General features: G+C 41.1%; 1 protein-coding gene across 1 annotated transcript; it reads left to right on the forward strand.

The window, feature by feature from the left end:
* Positions 1-3740: 3740 nt before the first annotated feature.
* Positions 3741-11225, forward strand: LOC109774128 (uncharacterized). The gene is made up of 9 exons (XM_073499108.1): positions 3741-3798; positions 3885-3974; positions 5096-5332; positions 5428-5532; positions 5620-5769; positions 6689-6781; positions 6881-7598; positions 7704-7801; positions 7888-11225. Exons 1-9 carry the CDS (start codon positions 3741-3743, stop codon positions 11223-11225), a joined length of 4887 nt encoding a protein of 1628 aa, XP_073355209.1.
* Positions 11226-26401: the final 15176 nt, after the last annotated feature.

The following is a 26401-nucleotide window of genomic DNA, read 5'->3' on the forward strand; positions in this document are numbered from 1 at the left end:
GTGGTGTACACCAACAACCCGGTCTGGGTGGAGCACTCCATCCACATCATGGAGCTATTGCCTACCGAGGAGAAGTACAAGGTGGCCGGGTTCGACCTTGAGTACACCCGCGCTCATGCCGGGTCTCGTCCCAAGGTCGCCGTCGCCCAGATGTGCGTACGCCACCACATCCTCGTCTACCACCACTGCCTGACCACATGTGAAGGGAATATGCCCTAGAGGCAATAATAAAGTTGTTATTTATATTTCCTTATATCATGATAAATGTTTATTATTCATGCTAGAATTGTATTAACCAGAAATTTAGTACATGTGTGAATACATAGACAAACAGAGTGTCCCAAGTATGCCTCTACTTGACTAGCTCGTTAATCAAAGATGGTTAAGTTTCCTAACCATAGACATGTTTTGTCATTTGATGAACGGGATCACATCATCAGAGAACGATGTGATGGACAAGACCCATCCGTTAGCTTAGCATAATGATCGTTTAGTTTTATTGCTATTGCTTTCTTCATGACTTATACATATTCCTCTGACTATGAGATTATGCAACTCCCGAATACCGGATGAACAATTTGTGTGCTATCAAATGTCACGACGTAACCGGGTGATTATAAAGATGCTCTACGGGTGTCTCCGATGGTGTTTGTTGAGTTGGCATAGATCGATATTAGGATTTGTCACTCTAAGTACCGGAAAGGTATCTCCGGGCCCTCTCGGTAATGCACATCACTATAAGCCTTGCAACCAATGTGATTAATGAGTTAGTTACGGGATGATGCATTACATAACTAGTAAAGAGACTTGCCGGTAACGAGATTGAACTAGATATGATGATACCGACAATCGAATCTCGGGCAAGTAACATACCGATGACAAAGGGAATGACGTATGTCGTTGTTATGCGCTTTGACCGATAAAGATCTTTGTAGAATATGTAGGAACCAATATGAGCATCCAGTTTCCACTATTGGTTATTGACCGGAGATGTGTCTCGGTCATGTCTACATAGTTTTCAAACCCGTAGGGTCCGCACGCTTAACGTTTGATGACGATTTGTATTATGAGTTATGTGATTTGATGACCGAAGTTTGTTCGGAGTCCCGGATGAGATCACGGACATGACGAGGAGTCTCGAAATGGTCGAGAGGGAAAGATTGATATATTGGAAGGTTATATACGGACATCGGAATGGTTCCGATAAGGTTCGAGGATTTATCGGAGTACTAGGAGGCTATCGGAACCCCCCGGGAAAGTTATTGGGCCTAATGGGCCATAGTGGAGGAGAGGAGGCAGTCCACAGGAGGTGGGGCGCCCCCTTGCCCCAATCCGAATTGGACAAGGGGAGGGGCGCGGCCCCCCTCTTTCCTTCTCCCTCTCCCTCCTTTCCCCTTTCCCCCTCTCCGTTGGAAGGAAAGGGGGGCGAATCTCTACTCCTAATGGAGCAGTTGGTAGTCTCCGCCGGTCAATTTTCGTCCCACCTCCCCTGGTTTTTTTGGTACCTCCTCCCACCTCCCGCTACCCAGCGATCCCCCACATCCTCCATCCAGACCGACCCAAAAAACGGCACGCTACAGCGAGGCCCGTTGTGAAAACACTACGGTTCAGCGACAGAAAAATTGACCTAAAAAAATCTACAACGGTTAACCTACGAAAATTAACCTAATCATACTATTCCCAACAGAAACCCTCGCACCTGAATCGTCGTGACCTCGATGCACTTGCCCGTCGCCGTCATTCTTCCCTACGTACACGTAGCTCCCGTCACCACCGCTCATCCCCTTCACTCCCTACGTACACCCAGCTTCCGTCACCACTGCTCAATCCCTTCGCCGCCGCCATCCGAGTGCAAAGACAGGAATATCCCGTTGACTGACCCTGTTCAGGATCGGCTAGAACCCGTTTGATCCGCCGCTGATCATCGGATCTGCGGCCGATCCCGTGGAGGGACCCTGCTCAGGATCGGCTAGAACCCGTATGATCCGCCGCTGATCATCGGATCTGCGGTCGATCCCGTGGAGTGCCCAAGATCAGGATCGGCTTGACCCGCGTATGATCCGCGGCTGATCATCGAATATGCGACCTATCCCGTGGAGTGCCCAAGATCAGGATCGACTTGACCCTCCCAGGTTGGCCTTGTTCGTTTATTGCGCAATTAACCCTTACAAATCTGAGTGTTAACCCTTACAAATCGGTCAACATCTTACAAAACTGTACCAGTTTTGGTAGCGTGGTCATACTGTGCAGACATGGATCATTCAAAGTGGACTCCTGGACAATCATCAATCCCTTTAAAACCTGCAATGGAAGAATACGGGTTCCTGGGAGGGTTCAATGTTTCTGTACCTGGAAAATTAACACTTAACTGACTCATATGATGTGGCTGTACCTGCTTTGGTCATTTTGTCAGCCCCAACTTCATTACTCTTTGGATCTGATTGCAAGCTCCAATAACTAACACCCACTTTTGGAGTTTGCAGGTGGTGAGTCATCTCGTTGCCAGTGTCAGCAGAAGTAGCAAGTGGCAACAGTTTCCGATTTTGCAGCTCACAACAACATCACAATCAAGAGGTAGGAAGGACGGTATTGCAAGTTCGATCTGCACATAACTGACACCCAGTTTACATACAAACAACAGGAGCATAATTGAATTTGCAGGTGACTCTCACTTTAGGAGTTTGCAGGTGGTGAGTCACCTCGGAGACGGGGTCATCAGAAGCAGCATCTGGCAACGATATCCGAGTTTTCAACTCACAACAACATCACAGGAAAGAAGTGACACAAATAAGAGGTAGTTAGGACACTTATGGAAAATAGCTTCCATGCAATATACAACATATGTAGGGCAGAAATAGTAATAAGAAACTGAGTGCAATTTCAAATTTTATAAGGCTGGATTTTTTTAAAGAAACAACCTTAATGATAGAAAGACAAAGTGACATATGTTCCTACTCTTTAAAACAGTTCAAGGTGACCATCATAAGAAATTGAGTGCAATTTCAAATTGTATAAGGCTGGAAAAATATTAAGAGAAACAACCTTAATGATAGAAAGACAAACTGACATATGTTCCTACTCTTTATAACAGTTCAAGGTGACCATCATATGTATGCCAAAATAAGTAATAGGAAACTGCGTGCATTATAGAAACAACCGTAATGATAGAATGACAAACGAACAAGTGTTCCTACTCTTTATAACATTCCAAGGTGACCATCATTTGGATAAAGATTCTGTAAATTGCTCGAACTAAGTAATCCAGATAGGTGAAGAGACAATTGAGGAAAACACCAGTACATCACATTTATATAGGCAGTGCCAATGCATTTACCCTTACTAATGGGACTCACTATCAGGAAAATCATGATTCCCAATAACAGACCGCAATATTAATTTCTGCAATAACGCAATATAGCATGTACCTTCAAATGTTGTTTTTGGTCGCGGTCTTTTAGATTTTCCTGCATTGACTAGCTTATCCCTGAAAGTAAAGTTGAATATCAGATTAGCAAATTAAAGATTGGAGCATATATATTGCAACTAGCAAGCATGCATTTTTAACTGTAAAATAGCTAATAAAGGGTTTACTTCGTGAAAATACAGCAGGCCAAGCAAAAATTGTATACTCTTCACAAATAAATGATCAAAGTTTGCAATTAGCACAGTTTGTGCCATTTCATACATCACTTCAGGCAAAGGTCATTTAATGTCAGTTATGTGCCCGTTCATAGGTGCGTATGGGTAATTCAAAAAGCAAAGCAGTTGAAGAGCAACCAGAAGAGGACGTTACTATGGGTATGCTGCATTTCTATCATAAAGTGCTAGACATGTGTTCTGTGCATTTCTGATATTCGCAAGCTTTTATTGATCATGTTTTGCAGGCCTTACAAGCGGTAGTATTGTTGAAGATAACAATGCAAGCATCATACCCGTAGCTCAAAATGTTGGCGAAAATTCTGCTACGGTTCCAGGTATTATGCTTGTGTGAATATTGTTGAGAATGTTGCCATATACATTGACGCCTGTATCATTGGCCTTATATTCATCCGGGTTACAACTCTACAGATGGATCATTGTCGTTTCCGGTTGGAGAGCATAACGAGGCTTCGTTGACGGCTCCGAGTATACTGAAATTGGATTATTGCACAGATGAATATGGTACTCACTCATCCACATTTCATATGCCAAGAATGTTAGCTGCATATATTGTCGCCTATATATCATTGGTTTTCTTTTCCTACTGGTTACAACTCTACAGTTGGATCAAGATCGCTACGGGTTGGAAACCATCATGATGCTTCGTTGTTGGCTTTGAGTAATCTAACTCTTGATTGTGGCACAAACGTAGATGGCCGCAATAGTTTTGGTACTGACTCATCCACATTTCATTAGCCATTACTTACAATTATGGGTGTTCACCTTCATGTACAACATACCGCATTTTTTTCTTATTGGTAAGCTGTAGGCTGTGAACCTTCAAACGATGAGATAGATGGTGCGACAAAGCTAACAGGTATTCCCATGCATGCTTATCCACCATCCATACTAACGTGTTCGGTAGTGGATCCATCATCCAACACTTATAATCTTTGCTTTATGGGCTTTGTGGTTTTTATTTTTGACATGATGCAGACGACATCACGGCCATAGATTGCGCTGACAAAACAAAGGAGTAGTTCAACACACAAAGGCGTGCAGCTTATCGGAAGAAAAAAGACCAGGACAATGTGTTGTTGCAAGAGGTTCATCAACCCTCCTTGTCGAATTCTGGTAAGTTGTTTAACGTGAGTATGCACACTAATATTTGCGGCATATAAGTTTTTAAGCTGGTTTCTTATATGTTGTGTCAATGTGATCTAAGTGAGTTGTAAATATAACCTTAATACATGCTTGGGCTTTTTTTATTCACTAACTCACATACTTTTGATTCATCTTGTAGACCATAGGGAACTTAACAACGCGTGGAGGCGGGCTAATTATCGCATTAGCAAGTCAGAGGGTTTGAAAAAACAACAAGACGATGGCCACATTGTTCAACGTCGTACCCTAGGTGATATCACGAATGTTCGTCAACCTTCACATGTGATCCCAGGTACATCAAGTACTCATGGTATATCAAAATGCAAGGTCATCGTGCCCTTGGTATATCATTTAAGAATACTGACCATGCATGTTGAACAAGATGACTTGAATAACACCGAAGAGAATCCGCAAAGAACGGAAGAAGATCGCAAAAGAGACCATAGAAACGCCCTCAGGAGAGCTTCTTCTCGGCGGAAAAAAGATCGGGATCTCCAAGAAGAGAAACTCCGGGCCCTTAATATATCAGGTAAGATTTAAATGTTCTAACCATTATATTTGGTACCTTCAATTCATGTCTTACCATTAAATTTTGAGTATGTTTTATTAACCATGTTTAACCAGACAACCCAGCTAGCTCCGACTATACAACATTATCGCATAATGATTCAGCATTTACTGCTACAACTACGGAGACATCTGGTCTGGTTAATGACAATGATCTACAAGGTAATCAACTCGTGCGTAAGATGTCATCAATTGAGGTCAGATTATGCTTTACTCTCTACATTTAAAGTATGTCCTGAATGACACCAGACGTTGATGAGAATGTACTTGAAGAAACAAATCAAATAACCGAGGAAGAGCGCAAGAGAGATCATAGAAATGCACTTAGGAGAGCTTCTTATCGGAGAAAAAAGTATCAGGTAAAAGCAGATGAAAATCTGCAGCCACTATCTACATCAGGTAAAGATGGTTATTATTAATGCACGGTGCATACCGTCTCATACCAACTGCTTCGTTAGTTTCACGTTGACGTACAAATATTTGTTTTCTCATACCAAAATATTCTTTTAATGTTGTTGATGCACGAAGCGTACCCTCAAATGCTTGATCTTAATGCACCTGATTTATATTTAGGTAGCAAAAGAATGTTCCTTTTTTCAGTATTCAGTAAAACATATTGTTCTAATGATGTTTTCACACCTTTTTTCATAAAGCCATCGCTGATAGCCCTAACTATACAAACTTATTTAGGTAGCAAAAGAATGTTCTAATATTCATTAGTCACTAAAACATATTGTTCTAATGATGTTTTCACACCTTTTTTCATAAAGCCATCGCTGATAGCCCTAACTATACAGACTTATTGCATGATGATGCAACATTACCCCCTTCATCATTAGACGCGTCTGGTGTTACCCATGACAACGACCGAGCTAAGACGGTACAGAGAAACTCACGTAGCCGAGCATGTTATTAGAAGAAAAATGATGAACTAACGGTTGATGATAGAGAAGATTCGAATGAAAAGATACGAGGGAAGCACATGCAACGCCACAAAAGCATGTCGGTGATGGAGAAGGGCCAGTCGAGTGCTCAAAGGAAGGCCAGTTATGCTAAAGGAAAAACACCACGTGCAAAGAATCCCTCGCACTCCCACGTCCAGACATTGCAAACTCAACATCTGAATGTCTCGCAATACCCCTCTCTCGGGCCGCCGAAGATGATTCATCGGATGCCGACCCTCTGCCGGTCATGTCGAATTACGGTGTTGGCACCAATGGTATGGAAATGCTTTTGGACGGTTCTTCAATGTCATTCTCGGCAACCTTGTTCTGACATGCTACTGTCTATTGTCACATTCGCCGCAACTATAATGCAGACGACATTGATGTGTTCCGAGATCCCATCATGGGTGATGAGCCGACACCAGCCGACTTGATGGATGAGGAGTACTACATGTTTCGCGACCAAGGTATGGTCAACTCGGAACTTGGAAGGCGTGGAGCTTTATTGTAATTATAGTTATTTGTTAATATTGTTTTGAACATCATGTTTCAACAAATGCCTGTAGGATCTGATAATGACACATTTGAGGATGATGAGGAAACGAGCATGTCGTCTGCTATACCTAGCGAGGTTGATCCATTAGACTATGTCTACACAAACATCCCAGACACCACTCACATCCTGAAGCTCGACGCAAACTGCAAACACTGCAAGGCCAAAAAGTTTGTGTCTGAGACTGACGGGTTCTGCTGTCACAATGGACAGATCGAACTTAAACAACCGGAACCAATCCCAGAGCTGATGAGGCTATGGTCCAGCATGGATGCAGATTCTAGACATTTTCGTGAGAACATACGGTTCTTCAACGGGCATTTCGCCTTCACAACCCTTGGCGTCAGCCTTGATGAGAACTACACAAACATGAAGTCTGGGGTGTACACATTCCGGGCACACGGCACCATCTACCACAATGTGCATTCGTTCGGGCCTAGCTCCCGTCCAGAACATCTGCAGTTGTACTTCTATGATGATGACCCAACCATAACTCATCGTAAGGCGGCCACCAAGCAATTAGACCAGGATGTCGTGAAGAAGTTAGTAGACATACTCAAAGAAAACCCGTACTCCCAGCAATTTAGGACGTTGGGTGCACACAAGGACAACCTCGATGATTATAGGATAGACCTAAACACCGATAAGAGGCTTGACCAAAGAAGATATAATAGACCATTGTCATCTGAGGTCGCTGCAATTTGGGTAGAGGGCAGCGACCTAGCAAAAAGGTTTGACCGGAGGATAACACTTTGTGGTAACAACAACGAAAGGCATAGTATACGCGTGACATCCGGAGCATATGACCCGTTATCTAATCCCCTATTCTATCCAAGGGGGGAACTAGGTTGGCATCCGAAACTACCTAAACGTAATGTTCCTTGGGAGGCTGTACTACATCCTCAACTGGTCCATGATGATGATGAGGATACAGGTATGACGTCTGTGTCCCATTTTGTTACAAATAATATGTTATTTCTCAAATATTTCCTCATTTTGATGATACTCAATCATGTGCAGAGGGTAATAGCAGGTTGTGCGTCTCTGTCAGAGACTACTACTGTTATATGCTGCAGACACGGCCTGCGATCCTTAATCCCATACTCTATGGAGCACGCCTGCTGCATCAATGGGTGGTCGACATGTACGTCAAGATTGAAAGTTGTCGGTTGAGGTGGTACATGAAGAACCAGACGCAGATTCGTGCCGACTTGTATAAAGGAGTTGTTGATGCGATCACATCGGGGGAGACACGAGCAAGCGTTGTTGGGGTAAGAATAGTGCTCCCTGGAACATACCCCGGTGGCGACCGCAACATGAAGAAGAGGCATATGGATGCCATGGCAATTGTCCATACATACGGGAAGCCTGACATCTTCCTCACCATGACTTGCAATCCTAAATGGGAAGAGATAACGAATGAGTTGCTGCCTGGTCAGACGGCGCAAGACCGACCTGATATTGTGGCTCGTGTGTTCTATGGCAAACTAGAGGCTATGAAATACATGTTGTTCAAGAAGCAGATCCTGGGTGTTGTTGTCGCTTACGTATACGTAGTCGAGTTCCAAAAAAGGGGCCTCCCCCACGCACATTTTTTGTTGATCATGGACTCAACATATAAGCTTATCATCCCGGAGCAGTATGACCGACTCATTTCCGCAGAGCTCCCAGACAAGCATAAGTATCCGGAATTGTATGCAATGGTGGTAAAACATATGATGCACGGACCATGTGGTGCTCTCAACCCGAAGAATGTTTGCATGCAAGAAAACGAATGCAAGTGCAGATACCCATGGCCGTTCAATGAGAACACAACACAGGGGAAGGACTCATACCCAGTTTATCGGCGTAGAGACGATGGAAGACGTGCTAAGGTCCGAGGGAAGATGTTGGACAACAGATGGGTTGTGCCTTATAACCCATACCTGCTGTGGATGTTCAATTGCCACATCAACGTTGAGGTCTGCTCTAGCATAAAGGCCGTCAAATATCTTTACAAGTACATTTACAAGGGCCATGATAAGGCTTCTTTCAGCATCGACCAGCCCGACGCCGATGGTAACATTGATGAGATCAAGAGATACGTTGATGCAAGGTGGGTCACCCCTCCGGAGGCTATGTGGAGGATATTTGGCTTCCCACTTTGCGCCAATTACCCGCCTGTCTTGCAGTTGCCTCTTCATCTCCCGAATATGCACAGGGTTGCATTCAATGCGCAGGCTGACTTGAAGAATGTTGTCGCCTCCAAAAATGCTTCAAAATCCATGTTGACGGAGTATTTCAAGGCTAACCAGGAACACCCTCGGGCTAGGCATATATTGTACAAGGATTTTCCCGGATGCTTTACGTGGCAGAAGAAAAAGAAGTTTTGGAAGCCGCAGGTCGAGCGTTTTCAAATTGGTCGCATAGTGTCTGCCAATCCTGTCGAGGGGGAGCGATACTACCTGCGTGTGTTGTTAAACCATGTAAAGGGCAAAACATCCTTCGACGACTTGCTCACCATGGACGGCGTGCTATGTGGGAGCTTTAGAGAGGCTGCTGAAAGGTTGGGACTCATCGAGGCAGACAACACACTCGACGACTGTCTTAATGAAGCTGAGCAGTGGGCGATGCCATGTTCACTTAGGAGGCTCTTCGCAACCATCTTGGTGCACTGCGAGCCAGGCGACGTGCGTGGTTTATGGGATCGGCACTTCGAGCCTATGTCAGATGACTATCGTCGATCACGCACGTCCCCTGACGAGGTGGGGCAGATGGTGTCGCTTGACATTAGGGGTATGCTGCAGTCCATGGGTAAAGACATTGTTGATTTTTCTCTTCCAAGCATAGATGATGCGTTTGACCCAACCGAGGGCGAGGCAAGAGAGGTCATCGAGGAATCAACCGTTGAGTTTGACATGGATGACACTAAATTGGCATCTTCCCTGAACTTGGAGCAAAGGGCCGCATACGACGAGATACTAGGGGCCGTTGAACGCGGTGATGGGGGTGTATTCTTTGTTGATGGCCCTGGAGGTACAGGGAAGACCTTCCGATACACGGCGATGCTTGCCAAGGTGAGGAGCCAGGGCAAGATTGGTATCGCTACTGCAACGTCGGGCGTCGCCGCTTCTATCATGCCTGGCGGCAGGACTGCCCACTCGAGGTTCAAGATCCCATTGAGTTGCGATGATGGAGCCTCTTGCAGCTTCACCAAGCAGAGTGGGACCGCCAAGCTGCTAAGGATGGCCTCATTGATAATATGGGACGAGGCCAGCATGACGAAGCGACAAGCGGTTGAGGCATTGGACAATAGCATGCGCGACATCATGGGAATATGCGACCGACCCTTTGGAGGAAAGACTGTTGTTTTTGGCGGGGACTTTAGGCAGGTGCTTCCGGTCGTCAGAAGGGGGTCGCGGGGCCAGATAATTGATGCAACCCTCCGAAGTTATCATCTATGGAAGGGTATGCGGCAGCTTCGGCTCATCACGAACATGAGGGCTCATAATGACATGTGGTTTGCCGATTACTTGCTAAGGGTCGGCAATTTCACTGCGGATGTCGACGATCAAGGCAACATACTACTCCCTGAAGACATTTGTCTACCGTCTACAGGCGAGGTTGACGACCTGGAGAAGCTTATTGACCACGTATTTCCGAGTCTAGATGACAACATGTCTGATTCGAATTACATGCCATCTCAAGCAATCCTTTCCACGACAAACGACAATGTCGACAAGATAAACATCCGCATGATAGAGCATTTTCATGGAGATGAAGTAATCTACCATAGCTTTGACAGTGCGGAGGACGACCCATATGGCTACTACGCTCAGGAGTTTCTGAATGGATTGACTCCTAATGGTCTTCCTCCGCATGCACTCAAGCTAAAGCTGAACTGCCCTGTCATACTTCTAAGGAACATTGATCCAGCTAATGGACTGTGTAACGGCACTAGGCTTGTTGTTAGAGGTTTTGAGAGGAACACCATTGATGCAGAAATCGTGATTGGACAACACGCTGGCAGGAGGGTCTTCCTTCCTCGAATACCTCTCTGCCCATCTGAAAATGACATGTTTCCGTTCAAGTTTAAGAGGAAGCAATTTCCTATAAGGCTTAGATTTGCTATGACCATTAACAAGGCTCAAGGGCAGACCATCCCGATTGTTGGTGTCTACCTACCCAATCCCGTGTTCTCTCATGGTCAGCTCTATGTTGCTTTATCTCGAGCCACCGCGAAGAGAAACATAAAGATACTCATTCAGAAGGAGAAGGCCAACAAGCAAAAGGAAAATCCAAAGAAGCGAAAAAGAACGATCATGTCCATACTGACCTCGATGAAGAACATCGTCTACAAGGAAGTCCTTACAGGCTGAAGACCGGTCTTAATAGACCCGCAGGTTTTGTAATGACAGAGCATTTACTCTTGCGATTGTCAAGATATGCTGTAATTCATTTTTTTACATATATCTTTTTACTCTTGCATTTTTATAGTTGGTGGTATACTCCATTAACTTGAGCTACTAACTGCATTTCAATAATCAGCCGTCATATTGGCACCATTATCGCTGTTATAGGTTTTCTACTATCGCAATGTTTCTGGCAATGTACATGTCACACAATGTACTATTTCATGTGTAATCTGTGATCCAGATTCAATGACTGGCCTGCTAAATACCTTGAACATGCAGATGAAACTTTTGAATGCAAGGCAAGTGATCATACCCGCTGTTTTTATTTTGGTATTTTGATAGTATGCTTGAATGTAAATTTATTGGCGTCCTTATTATCCCTGTACTATTCTGATATGTCAGAACTATAAGATTCTGATTGGTCTTAATCATAAGACCAACACACGCAGAAGGGATGATTGTGTAGATTTTGAAGATATAGTTTGTGTAAATAATAAAATGCTAGCATGCGTACTTGCGAATAAGTTTAAATGCCCGTTTGACACTGTCATTGCAAAACAATGCACATGTCTGATCGCTGAAGTGTGCAATATTTGGAAAAAGTTATATTACTTGTACTTTCACACATCTAAACTAATTATTTAACAGTTCAATTCAAGTTACATAGTATTTTTTTTGCATTGGTTCATTTACCTTCATGAATTTACTGTTGATCTGAAAGAGTTCTAACCTAAAAAATTGTAGAAGGCTGCATTAATCTAGGACCTGGCGAGGATTGGTTCAGGGAGCAAGCATCGTTTCATGGATTTCTGGTCCATGAGAACTTGTGTTCGGCTGATATCAAGCATCCTGTGTTGTGGTGCTGTAGCGGGACAACACGGATTCCACTAAGAAGGAAAGCAGTGTCAGGAGGCTGTCAGCAAGATGAGGATATGATTTTTCATTTCTAATTTCATTGTTTTTTGAACCAGTATCTTAAGGAGGCTGGTTGGGCTGAGGGTGGTCGACTTATAGGTTGCACCCAGCCAAGACGATTGGCTGTGCTGGTATCAAATGTTTAAATGTTCATCAAAATGTGTATCCTTCTCTAGATGCCATGTAATACTAGGTTTCTCTTTTTACCTTTTGATGAGAGCATGCACTAGATTATTCTTTTGGGTACGTCCGTAGCAACTAGCATGGCGAGTAAGGCTCTTAGCTAATTATCTAGAGCAAGTTTATGTATTACTTATGTATATTTTCCTATCACATTATACATCTCATTATATATAGCTCCAAGTCCATGCTAAATAATCAAACCGTAGCAACACAGTATACGAAATAAATTATTAGAGATAGATAACTCCTAAAAGATAAGCTTGGAGGACTTACTGAGGCCTCAGCCATGGAGATTTATACAGCTTCCCCTTTGTGACCTAGCCGTTTGTGACAGGGTTGCCATGTGGTAGTGGCCATAGTGCCCAAAAGTGTGTCTGTAACAGGAGTCTGCATCCTGCAAAATTATGTATCTTAACATTGGACAGATGGTTGACAATCCAACATTGAAATGCATTTAGCTGAAAACTTTATTCATGTGGACCGACAGTGATTTCTGACATCCTATACGGAGCAGTCAGCTGATAGAACCATATCTGTACTACTGAGAAGATGGTAGCTGAACATTTTTTTACTGCATTGGTATTACTAATGCGATTTGTTCCAATTTTTTTCTGTTCTTAGACTACATTTGTAGATGCCTATCCTTTTGTGATCACTTACCATTTCAACCCATCTTAATAATTTGAACAGACGGTTCCATCAATAGTAGCTGAATAATTTGGTGTGAAACTTGGAGAAGAAGTAGGATATACAATAAGATTTGAGTCCCAACCAAACAAACCCCGTATGATATAAGTTTTTCCAATTGCACTGCTTTTCTTTGTCTGAATTCTACGGCATGAAACACATTTTTGGTCTAATGGGTTTCATGCCCTATGTACTCTGCTTATGCCTACATCGTTTGACACGGCATGACCATGATCAAATTTCTTATAGATGGAGTACTGATTAGGGAAATGATCGAAGATCCTCATCTAAGCAAATATAGGTGCCATGTTATGACCCTCAACATTAGTGATATTGTGTAAAAGGCAAGAGAATAAACATCCATATTTTAGCAATAAATAAAATATAATTTACTGCACAAAATGATCCATCTGGAAACTGTTGAATGCGAAGTAGCAACACACTGGCCTTCCAAAGTCGATGCCATAAGTTGAATATTAAGTTTTTGTCCTACTATTTAGCATGCAGGTTATATTTTAATGGCATGTTTAAAACATAACCTCAAACCTAAATAGGAAATAACTTAATTTTAATAAATGCAGACTTATTAATATATATCAGCAGTAAAAGAAGCCAAAATCCAGATATAATATCCGGAAACAAATAATATATTATCGGCATACTTAGTATTTATTACGGCAGGTGATCATATCCGGTGTTTATATAATGGCATGTTCGGTGTTTTTCCTTGTAATATACTACTGGGTTGATCACGCCGAATCATAACTTTGACTCCATTAAATATTTTGTGATTGTGATCAACTTAGTTGATTCATTTTCCGATTTTGTAATTATTGTTTCCTTATAAACATCTATAAAATGCTACACCCTTGAAACACCCAAACCCAAACCAGACCGCTCTAACACCCTTGCCACTACAGCTTAGTTTGACATGTCGTCATCCAACAGCATCGATGGGGCTGATGATAACCATCAAGATCAGGAAGAAACGAGGGAGCTGCACCCTGATGATCTTGGTTAACTGGAACAAGATGAGGAAGAACCGCACCGAGATGGGAATGTTGGTGAGGGATCTGCACCGAGATGTAAGAAACTAAAGATGCATGATCATAACCTGCCTGTTCAATTCCCATCCATGCTTTCCTCAAACCACTTTGATAACCTAATCCGACGTCGTGAGGTGCATCACATCCCTCGTGCACATGTCCCCTCAGGCTGGGATATCTAGCGTGACACGGGGTCAAGTGCAGTGAGGAAAGACGTTTGGGGTAGCAACAACTATGAGATTCTGCAAGCACAAAAGCATACTAGCATGTTGGTGCAGGTTTTGATTGACCACATAAATCAATTGACGAAGGTGGTCGAGAAGCATATCCAAGCATGCGACAAGAAGCCACCACCACCTGATAAGGACGAAGCTTGAGGAGGTCTACAACAGTGTTGAGATGATAGATTGTTTCTCTTTTTCATCGTGTGTAACCGTTCGGAATTGAAAAATAATAAAGTTTCATTTTCAGTTGATTTATCCATGCTACGTGTGTGCTAAATATGCTCAATAACCATTTGATTTTCCCTTATATCTTATTTATCACCCGAATTACGCTCTAATTTGTCACCCTAATTCTACAAGATGATAGCGTGTCCAAAAAAACAGCCTCAAATGACGCTCTAATTTGTCACCCTAATTCTCAGCCGAAAGTCCTCATTGCAGGCATGCACACGATCTCTCCCATCTCTCTTTGTGCACCTTCTGCATACTAGGGTCTCTCGCTGCTGTCCACGTGGCTTCTGGTGCCGCCACGCCTTTGATCTCCTCCGCCAATCCACTATGATCCTACTCATCTGCGTTACAGGTTCGTTCCCTTCCCTCCATTGTTTTTCTCAAATCGAGCAGAACAGAGTGTCTTTCCTAGATCCGCGCGTTTGCATGGCCGCCAAGGCTGGATACTGGGATGAGCTAAAAGGAAGGTGGTATCGGCCGCTGCTGGAGGGGATCAGTTCGTTTCGAGGTGTAATGAGAGAAGAGAGGGACGGGCAGGGGGCCGACGCTGGCGTGGGCTTGCTGGCTTCTGCTGCTCCGTATGGGAGAGAGAGCGTGTGTTTGTGAGAGAGGCGCAAGGGCCAGAGCAGTTTTATCCAAGCGCGAAATTTTGATGGCGACGAGCAGCAGCAACCAGGCCTCACGCGTTGAGAGAGAGAGAGATAAGCGATTCTTTTTTCTGACCGAATGATGCCGCTGAGGTGTTGCTTCTGCTAATGCATAAACAGAGAGGGAATGTGTCTAATACCATTGCTGCTAATGCGTACGCATAAATAGACAAAATTATGTTGTTTGCTAGCTATGGGAGCGTGTACTTCTACTACTATTACCTTACGTGCTCTACTATTGTTTCTCATTTGTACGTATGTGTATTATACAGATTGTTGTGATGGAAAAGAATAAACAATATGATCTTTTGCAAAGCTGTGTTGGACTGAATGATTTGTAGTCTAATTATATTTTTTGATATACATGAGTATCGTAAAATTATGTGTTAGACATGATTTATGTGAAAATACTAAAATTGTCTATTGTCCCGTAGCTACGCACGGGCAATTACCTATAACATAATTAAAGATATCATCAAGGTAATGGAAAATAACATAATAAAAGGGAAAAAATTAATAAATTAATGTGAATATCAGAAAGGTTAAGAAATATCCATTAAGAAGAAAGTCTTTTTTTCATAGGCAAGTGATAAATCAGATGCGTTTTCATAGGCAAGTGATCATAATGTGAATCAAACTGAAGATCATGGACCGATTTTGAGATGTATGTTTCCTTGATTAATAAACAATATTTAATAGGTTGCCGAATATTAAATATCTGAATATAGATATGTCACCCACGGGGGCCTAGCCAGCCAAAAGCAAATTTTCATCACTATTTCATTTTCCCGTCGCCCACTATGCTTATATAAAGAAGCCCCGCTGCCCACAAATTTTATATAGAGGAAAAGTCATCTCCTCCACGACGACCATGGTAATCTCATACGGATCGATCACCTCTAAGAGGGTGATGGCGTCGCCGCTAGTTCTTGTCATCAGTCAACTCATCTCCCCTCTGATGAACAGGCAAGATAGAAGAATCTTTTTGTACGTCTATTTGCCATCACTAGATAATGTGTTATTTTCTTGAAATAATCACCATTCTTTTGCCACTTGGTCTTTTATCTTAAAAGATGGAGCACATGGCATACACTAGAACATAGTAATAGGCTTGGCGATCAAAACATCTATTGTCGGCTTGTTCATCTTGTATATTAGTTAAAACCAGATGGACAGTGAGTCTGAAATACATAATCATTTTTTTTCATCGTGTAGAAACCAGATGTACCAAGCACTAACACAATCACCTGAGTATATTACTATTTGATTAGCATGCATTTATACAGTTTTTGAAGGTAATAGATTCAAGGTCTGGCTGTAATCTCATTAGGGTCGTTTCTTATAACCATTGGGGACTGCATGTTTTCAACACCATTTTTATCCCATATGCAATAGTTCTGATGGCAAGAAGAAAATAAATAAGAAAAGCAAGAATAATATGTATAAATTTGACATGATTAGTGTTGGGCCACTAGAATGTTATGCTCCTTGTGTGTTAAATTTTATGCTCCCCTTGGAAAATAATTTTACCTCATCCTTTTGTTTTATTATACGCTCAAGAACTTGAATTTTCATCGTGTCCAAATGGAGCACATATATCAGAATTGCTGGATTATTCAAGCTAGGGTCATGTGGAAGGCTCACATCAAAGAGAATGGCATGGGAAACTTGTACCTTCAGTGCGTACTACTCGATCGTCATGTAAGGCATTAATCATCTACTTTATAGCCCGCATTTTCTAAATACAATTTTGATAAACATGTTTTTTTGCTCATTGTTGTTATGATTCATGAAAATATATTAGGGAACAAAGATGGAAGCGATTGCGTACAACAGCCAGGCAATCCGTTTCAACAGCATGCTAGAAACCGGTAGGACCTATGATTTCAATCGCGTCGGGTTCAACCCCACAGAAATGCTAGATGGACATTTCTGGTACCTAGCCATGGACTTTGTCACCACACTAAGTTCTACGACCGAGGTTAGGATGTCGGCACAGCACATAACGTCGACAATTTGCCCACCGTGCTTCCCACAGTTTGGAGAAATCTTTGAGCTACGGGACAAAACCATCACTGGTGCATCATCTTTATATTTGTTTTTGCATATTACTCCGTACAACTCAGAGTCTCATTGTGATTTCGAATTTGCATATGTGGTTGCTATCCTTGCCTATGTTGGTCAGATAGAATATAAGTGGGATTCAATATATAGACGCCGCCTCCCTTCCCTCGAGATTGGCCTCATGAACTTTCAGTAAGCGCCAATTATAATATGAGATTGTCATATGCTTCTTTTTGTAATTTTATTGTTGCAATGATAGACTCACATTTGTATTTGTTTGTAGACGGCAGATAATTTTCTTACGTGTACGTGAAGAGCACGTTGGGCCTCACTTCTGCCATTTGCAATGCACTGACAATCTGTTCGAGAAGCTTGTTGTTACTTACATACAGGTAAATCGGAGGCAGCTGTGCTTGCAAACTATGAGGGAGAGCACATTCTTCTTCTCTCCTAACATTAATGATGATCATCATTATCTACAAGGTAGGGGCTGCGTTCTATTTTAAATTTGTTTTGAATATTTTTTTCTGTAATACTATGTCACTACTATATAACACTGATTTTTATCATAGATATCCATGAAGCCAGCCTCACGACACTTGCTGAAACACGTGCATACGTCAATGGTGTTGTTCAAGCTAGGAACAATGGATGTTAGAAGTATCACAGCTGAAATTAGAGCGGCCTTGAGGGTTTTGGACGACTGACTATGTACTGATGCATATTCAAATGTCGCAAATAAATGGCTACTACAGTTTTGTTATGGATCGAATTGAGAATTATCCTTTTGGCAATATGATTAATGTATTCTACATATATATACCTTAAAAATACGCAGTGTTCCGTCTTTTGTCTTACGCCGTCGTCCTTCGTCCGTCTCTCCCCCACCATTCCTTTTTTCACGCTAGCCAGAAAAGGAAATAGCACACGCACGCAACAGTTTTTTTTGGAAAAACTAACTAAGCCCTCTTCCCCTCGTGCGATCCCAACACAGGCATGATCCTGGGATAACACACGTGCACCCACACCTCCGCCGCCGCATGCTTGCCCCCATCCGCCCGAGTCCTCTGGTCCATGTTCTCCCTCTCTTATCCCTCCTCCATGTGTGCCTTATCGATCCTAACACGATGGTGCGCGCATGGCGCGCATGGAAGGATATTATTCTAGTTGGAATATATATCAAACAATAGTTGCTTTATTTTTCCTTTACTACTCTTAGTTTTCTCAAGACTATGAGCATTATAAACTCTTACTTGAACTTTACAGATTTGCGGGAATAAAAGTCCAATGTTAGGTGTTTCATGCACTATTATTTTCTGACGAGACTCACTACTGCTGTTTGTTATTGATAAATCTTGATATTTCTTTCAAGAAGTCGTCCTATGTGTATGTCTATGGCATAACTAGATGTGTCTTAGTTATTGCACATTGATATGAGGCACTCAAACATAAAATTAAAGAAAAAAGCTACCCACACCAATCTTCATGCACAATCAATGACATGTGATTTAGATGTGCAATACTACTTAAAGCACATCTAGATGTGCTTTAGCAAAAACATATTTTATAACTCAAATTTTTCTCTCCATGGAGATATACCAACGACCAGAATATGGAACAATACATGTAAAAGAAGTGGGCAGTAGTAGCATAATTGAATTAAGGGTAAAGCTATAGATTGTTCCACATGGTATAGGTTATATTATGTGATATAGGTGTTGAACCACTAAAAATATATACATACCCCGTTGCAACGCACAGGCGCCTATGGATTATAACATGTCTATAGTTTTTGTTATGGAAACTTGTAATTATGGAAGGATATGGGCCACCTTCCGAGTACATGCCCACGATTCCTCCCGACCAGGATATGTCAATTATTACAACTCTAAATATCCTTAAAGTCATTTCCTTCCAATACGTTATAGTATCCAATCTCCCGGTGTGGCCTACCATACGTTCAATGGGTTTCCCAGTTTAGCCATTAATTTTCCCTTAAGCGGATTTGCTTATAAGGAAAGTTAAATCATGCTTGTTCCGATCGGGAAAGGGAGACGTATATAATAGATATATAATCCGGCGTTTATTTATTTGCCCAATGCAGTATGGAATGAAAATAAATGCTTGTCCGTTTATTAGCAAGGTTTTGTAATGGAAACATGCACGGATGGAAGGACAAGGGGCACCTTCCAATCCATACAACATGCTAATGCCTCACCGACCTGGTGCCGGACAATTCCCCTCCGACACTCATATATATGGTCCGGCTGTGAGTCCACCATTGTCCAATGCCCCCTCGCTCGCTCATCCTGGTGCTACGACGACTTTCTGCCCGCGGTAATGGCTGCAATGCCGATTTTTGATGGAGTGGACGACGCAGTCGAGTACATCTACAACTACGTCATGGTTTCCTCAGACAAGGAGGAATTAGAGTTTGTTCTGGCAGCCCTAAACTTCATCTATACTTTATTTGCACTTGTTAGCTGCAGATCACTACCATTATAGTTTGCATTATCGCCTTTTTATTTTAAACCCGAGTAAAAATCCGTTATTTCACCTAATCCATGGCGATTAGTTGGTCACGTTCATAAGTTGTTGCATGCATGTCCTGGTTAGGATCATGCTATCCTTTCTAAGTCCATAAGGTTCTTAATATCTAACGTAGTGGTTGCAAAAAACTGGACATGCGCTAATATTATCCTTTTACATTACGCCATGATAGTACCATCCACACCACGTTATTTTAAACTACAATTTTTTTGAATGGTAGTATATTGCAACGGGTCCTGGTGCATGATACATGTACCATCTACAGATTTTTTCATAACTGTAATACTACAGCAATACATTGCAACAGAACATGTCAGAATAGATTTGGTTATCTTAAGAAATAGTACTTCTCTCCTCAAATGACACTACAACTCCAATTAGAAGATACATACATTTCAGACCTTACTAAAGTTTTGAAAAATGTACTATTGTTTGCCCACACATTGAAGTACTACATTATTTTGATACCCTTATTTTTCTAACAGCTTTGCTATCATGCTGTTTTGTTTGTAGCACAATATGGATAAGGATCCCTCGTCCATTCGTGATCGAGTTAAGTCTACGGACTATCCAAGACACCATGCGAGGTGATACATGGGTCAATCCGAGGTGCTTCGATCTTGCAGTGCGTAAGCTTACTAGCGACGCGATACAGAGGAATGCAGGAACAGACTTTGTTGGCTCCACGCATATGTGTGATTTGCAATTCCATCGCCTAGCACGGGTACTGAGTTAGACTGGCTTAGGCCAAGCTGAACACACCAACTTGTTGATTAACACTGTCATTGTACGGCCTTTGCCGAAATACAACGTGCTCATGACCCCGTCCATTGTAAGGATTTTCATTCTTAAAAATTGGTGTGTATACTATCTGTTCACCATTAACTTTGTATACCTATTGCAGTACCTATTGCCGTTGTATTTGGTGGATTCCTCCTATGGCCTCCTTGCAGTTAATATTGAAAATAGGAGGACTCTCCTGATTGATCATTCCAATGAGTCATTCCTAGGCTCAGAGGACTTTCGTGACAAGGAACTTAAGAAGGAAGCCCTGATAGTTTTGCAAGAATTTGGCAGTGTATTGCAACAGGGGAGGCCCGGTTTGAATCCCCAACTCGTGGATTGGCCACAAGATCATACCTATATTATAGCCCCGTGGTAATAGTTTAAATTGGTCATGCATATTATAGCCACACTGCTATAGGTTCTAACATATGGAGTTTTTTGGTCACAGCCTGGACTTTGGATTCAAAGTCCTACAGGAGATGGCTCACCAAGATGATACTCTCGGGCATAACATGTCCAGGACTTCGGTACGTGCATATATAACAAGTTTCTGTCTTCCATAGCTTTGTTAATTATAAATTTATGTTCTTCCTATCACGTATGTCTGTTGTGCAATTCATTTTTCAACAAGTTATTAAAATTTTGTTTATGTTTTCTAGGATTCAATACAGCTCAGAAAGCATTTGCTGGTCCAGATGCTGATGATCAAAGGCAATGAAGCAGCTGGAAACATCCCAGCTGAAATAACAGCGTCCTTGAGGTTTTTGGACGAATGACTATGGACTGATGCATATTCAAATGTCGCAAATATAATAAGCTAATAGAACTTTGTTAGGGATCAAATTGAGATTTATCCTTTTAGCAATATGAATAATGTATTGGATTATAGATATATGTAGGGAATAAACGGTTTGATGGCACCCTCTAGCTTCGTATTCGCTTCAATGTTGTGTGCTTGTTTTGGTTCTATCTATATATGTTGGCTTCTATGTATATTTTGTACTATAATACCTGTGCGGTCAGGAGCAGGTTTGTTGCTCCAGGTGAACCGGAGGCATTTTGTAATGGACCATGACAGGTTCAGCCGGCAAGTGAGGTTTTCAGTCATGCCTCACATCATATACTAACTCGTATCGTGTAACTCCATCCATACACGCACTGCTATACGATACGAGGTTTTGTCGGCAATCGTCACATGACAGCTATGGAATAGCCAAATTAAAAACATGCTGGATATAAGGCACGTACCTTCAATTGCCTTTGATCTTCTTATTCACACATGATCCACATTTCTCGGTCATTCTCATGATGTTTTTGATAACTAGCTGATTATATTGTATGTGTTCCTGAATAGAGTAACCAAAATAAGTCCCTGCCAAAGTGTTTTCTTATTGACTACATAAAGTACAGGACGGTGCCAGCATTTTCCGACAAACAGTATACGTTACCAACATTTTCTAATTTGAGGGGGGGGGGGGTAGGAAGAAAAATATTATTAAGCTACTCTAATGGAGTCACATCTTGTTCAAATATAATATAATTGAAAAAAATTTGTGTTGTATGTATGAACTTTCTCTAAACAGAATAGCCATATATACCTACCTATGACGTTAAATAACAATAAAATAAAGGAGGCACTAATGACTGATTCAGAGGACGAAATAATAGGCATATGCATCTCAATAGGTATTTCACATGAAATGCAAGAAAGAGTTGTAAGCTGATCTCAATAGGCTTCTTTTTATTTATTACCCTAATTCATGTTTATTTTTTTATTTTCTCTTTACTGTTTGAACAAGGAAATGTAAGAAAATATTACAGCTGGCACAAACTTGAAGGAAGTGTTAATGCATTTGAAGAAAACACTATTCAACATATATTTAAAAAATTCTCGTGTATTAGGAAATTTTAGAAGTGTTTTTGAAAAATGTACATCATGCACTCAAAAAATAGTAAGAAAAATATAAAAAAATCTACATGTATTACAAAAAATAATGTGTAAAATTATTCTTACATTTCTACAAACACGTTTGACATGTTTTATAACATATTTATAGACTTTATTGTTTTTACACGATGATTTTTAATACACGTTGAACAGTTTGCAAAAAAATGTAGACAAAATTTTATAGTACACGTTGAACGGATTAAATACACATAAATTATATAGAAAGTTTGTTTGGGACAGGGGGCCGGTTTCTTTATATGTTTTTGTTTGGGAAATATATGGGGCACCTTCCACTTATCGGAGAAAGATATGACCCGTCCGCAGCTGAAAATAATTTCTACTAGGAAATGAATAATATAGACATGCACGGATGGAAGGATATGGGACACCTTCCATCTGCCTTAGGTACCATGTGCTGTGAGACTTAATGCCTCCGATGTTGAAAATCAGGTGTAATCAAAATTTTGCTTATTATTTGGCATTCAAAAATGGAAGTTGCCGTATTATTTGGAAGGCACTTAAGTCTCGAAGATGCAGTTGTCAAACAGGATCTGATCCCTTCATATAACCCCCGACGAGCTCCTGTTTCAACAGCCACCCCAGTCTTCACCAATTTTTGATCACTCACCACTCTCATCAATGGAGGTTGTGCACGAGCCAGTGGATGTTCAGCTCGCACCACAAGAGGCTTTGCCCGCCCCTCAGGAGGCTGCGGGCAACGTGAATGCCCTAGCAGATGCCGTTGAATACATTTTTCAATTTATCACTATTGTCCAAGACGATGAGGCACTAAAGTAAGTTGTATTGCTCTGCATATTACTCTCATAGACAGCAGGCTAGATATCAGTTGGGCACCACAGCAGGCTAGACATAATTAACCATGATAGTCCACTATATTATGTTTGGTTGTCTAGGTGTTATATATTTTAGTGTATATATTTTATGCACTGTTACACCGGTGTTATATATTCAATGTGTGCCTCTGTATCACACCTTTTTACCTATGGTACATGTGCCCATGTTATTTTTATACATCTAAAACATTATTACATAAAAAATAGCTACCAGGTTATCACAAAAGAGCTAGCATGTTTTTAATTAAATAACTTTTTTTCACTGCTTTATATTATACAAAAGAGTTAGTCTAAATGTGATACAGAGATGGATGGAAGTTTTTTGGTAAAGATTGGTCTGGATTTTTTGGGCAGCACAATTTGGATTAGAAGCGAACGACCATATCAGATTGAAATCAGCCTACGGATGCTCCAGGAAACAATTAGCCTTTTTGGACAAATTCATCCCGAATGCTTCAGTCTTGCAGTTCGTAAGCTTGTGAGCGCTGAAGTAGAGAGCACTGCAGGTACAAGAATGCTTGGAAACAAACATTTTTTTGACTTGCAGTTTCATTCTCTGGCACGGCCCTCAGACACTCTTCGATCGAGCAAGAAACACGCACCGCAGTGCTGATTGACAATGCCATTGTTCGGCCGTTTCCTAAATATGATGTGTTCAACTCTAACATTGTAAGAGACTCATTCTTATAATTTAATTTGCTTATTATATTTTGTACTAACATGTGTCTATTTACGACAGTATCTACTACCATTTGTTTCAGTGGATTCTTCGTACGAACTACTTGTAGTCGACATGGAAACTAGGAGGGTTCTCCCAATTGATCCATCAATCGACGTCTATGGTGGACCATACAGCTTTCATAGCACTGAAACGAGGAAGGAAATCACAATGTTGAAACAAGAGTTCAACAATGTGTTGCAGATGAGAATCCCTGGTTGGAATACCAATCTCATGGACTGGTCATCACACAACATCTCTTCAACCGGCAGGTGGTAATATACTAAATTGATCACACGCGTTATAAGCACACCGTTATAGTTTTAATATAGTTACTTTTTTTGTAACAGCAAAGACTCCACTTTCCTTGTCCTACAGGAGATGGCCCACCAAAATGGTACTACTGATTCTGGTAGGAAGACCACTCACGTAAGTACATAATAACGAGGTTTATCGTGCGATTTATTTTGCAGCAATTTATAAATTACTATGTTTCCATCTTTTCTAGGATTCAATACAACTCAGAAAGAACCTGCTGGTCCAGATGCTGACGATAAAAAAATGAAGCAGCTGGAAACATACCGGCTGAAATTAGAGCGGCATTGAGGGTTTTAAACGACTGACTATGGTCCGATGCATATTCATATGTCGCAAATAAATGGCTACTACAGCTTTGTTAGGGATCGAATTGAGAATTATCTATTTGGCAATACGGATAACTATAAAATGCATTGGATGGTATATATAGGTTTAAATACTTTTTGTTGTTTTGGATATATTAAACATTTGTTTTGCAACGCACCCTATAATTCCTCGTTTCGTATAACTCCATCCATGATATGTCAACTAGAACTCGAAATATCACGTCAATGAGAACAGTAAAGTCATGAACTACATATTTGGCAATACGAACTAATTATAACTAACACGTCAATGCCTACTTATCAACATCAGCGCTAAAAGAAAAGCAGTTGTCGTAAATCATAGGCTGATGGAAAGTATGTACCTCATATTCAAAGCTTATTGAAAGCCAACAATCATTTCCTGCATGCTTTGCCTGCAAATTAAAGTGGAGCTTGACCCTATTGTCATGATGTAATGGACTCAAGTTATCAAAATTTTGTGGATCATACTCTTAGATGAGAAGGCTTCAAGGCTCCCCCTGATTGTACATTCACCAAGGTTTGGTTGATCAAGGAACACATTTACACTGAAAACAGACATATGTAATACGATACATTAGTAGCAAGGAAATCCCATGTTACCAGGAGCACGACGATTTCAAGAAAGAAGAAAATATGTCATACCAGTCGAACGGGGTGTATTCTAATAGCTTCATGTCAAATGTCTTGTCAACTCATACAAATAACTACCAGATCAGATGTGTGTCTAGAAGCTTAGCTTCATAATAAAAGCTGCCAAATCAACACATCAAAAGATAACTACAATGAGTTAATATACAGTCAACCAAACAAGTGACATAAAAGGCCAAAGCATTATTTTTCAGTGCGAAAATAAGTGAACAAAAAATTCATTATAATTTCACCGTTACCACTTTAATATTTAAATAGACAAATCACATATTGTAACTATTGTATTTTTATATGCGAAAATTTTATACCTCATAAAAACTAATTAGTAACTTAAAGAAATAGTAAAGAAACAAAATTGTTTTAAGCAAGTTTGGATCTTTTACATCTTCTCTGATTTATTAGCAAACGTACTCCATTGCAATCCTTCGGTGTATACATTAATATGAGTTAGTAAATTAAATATTTCATTTGTCTGGGATAGAAAAATAAGATTGTATTAAATCTAGAGAAATGATTTTCCTAATAAAGAGATAATGCTTGTACATACACACGACCATGGGGAGGAGGAAAAGGAAGTTTCTTTTATTTCCTTTTCTGTTGTATTCACAAAATAAGTGGGCTGAAATAATGGAATTGGGAATATATTATCTGATACTAGGAGAAAGATCAGATCCGTCCACAATTAAAAATATTTTATACAAGGAAATGAATAACTGCTTTAATTAAACTACGTTGATCATTTGGAAGGCAATATCAACTCTCCAATATATTAGATGTCACGATAACAAAATGATAAACTCCATCTGCCTACTATTTAACCACCCACCCAAGTTCACAGATATCCCATCAGCAATTTCCGATCGAGAACGAATTTTCTATCCCATGGAGGCGATCATTGGGAACGCTGCGCACGCACCCGAAGAGGGTGCGCCCGCGCCCCAGGAGGATGTGCCTGCGCCCATGGATCTTTTGCC

Source organism: Aegilops tauschii, chromosome 5 (assembly GCF_002575655.3).
Source record: "Aegilops tauschii subsp. strangulata cultivar AL8/78 chromosome 5, Aet v6.0, whole genome shotgun sequence".
NCBI lineage: Eukaryota > Viridiplantae > Streptophyta > Magnoliopsida > Poales > Poaceae > Aegilops > Aegilops tauschii.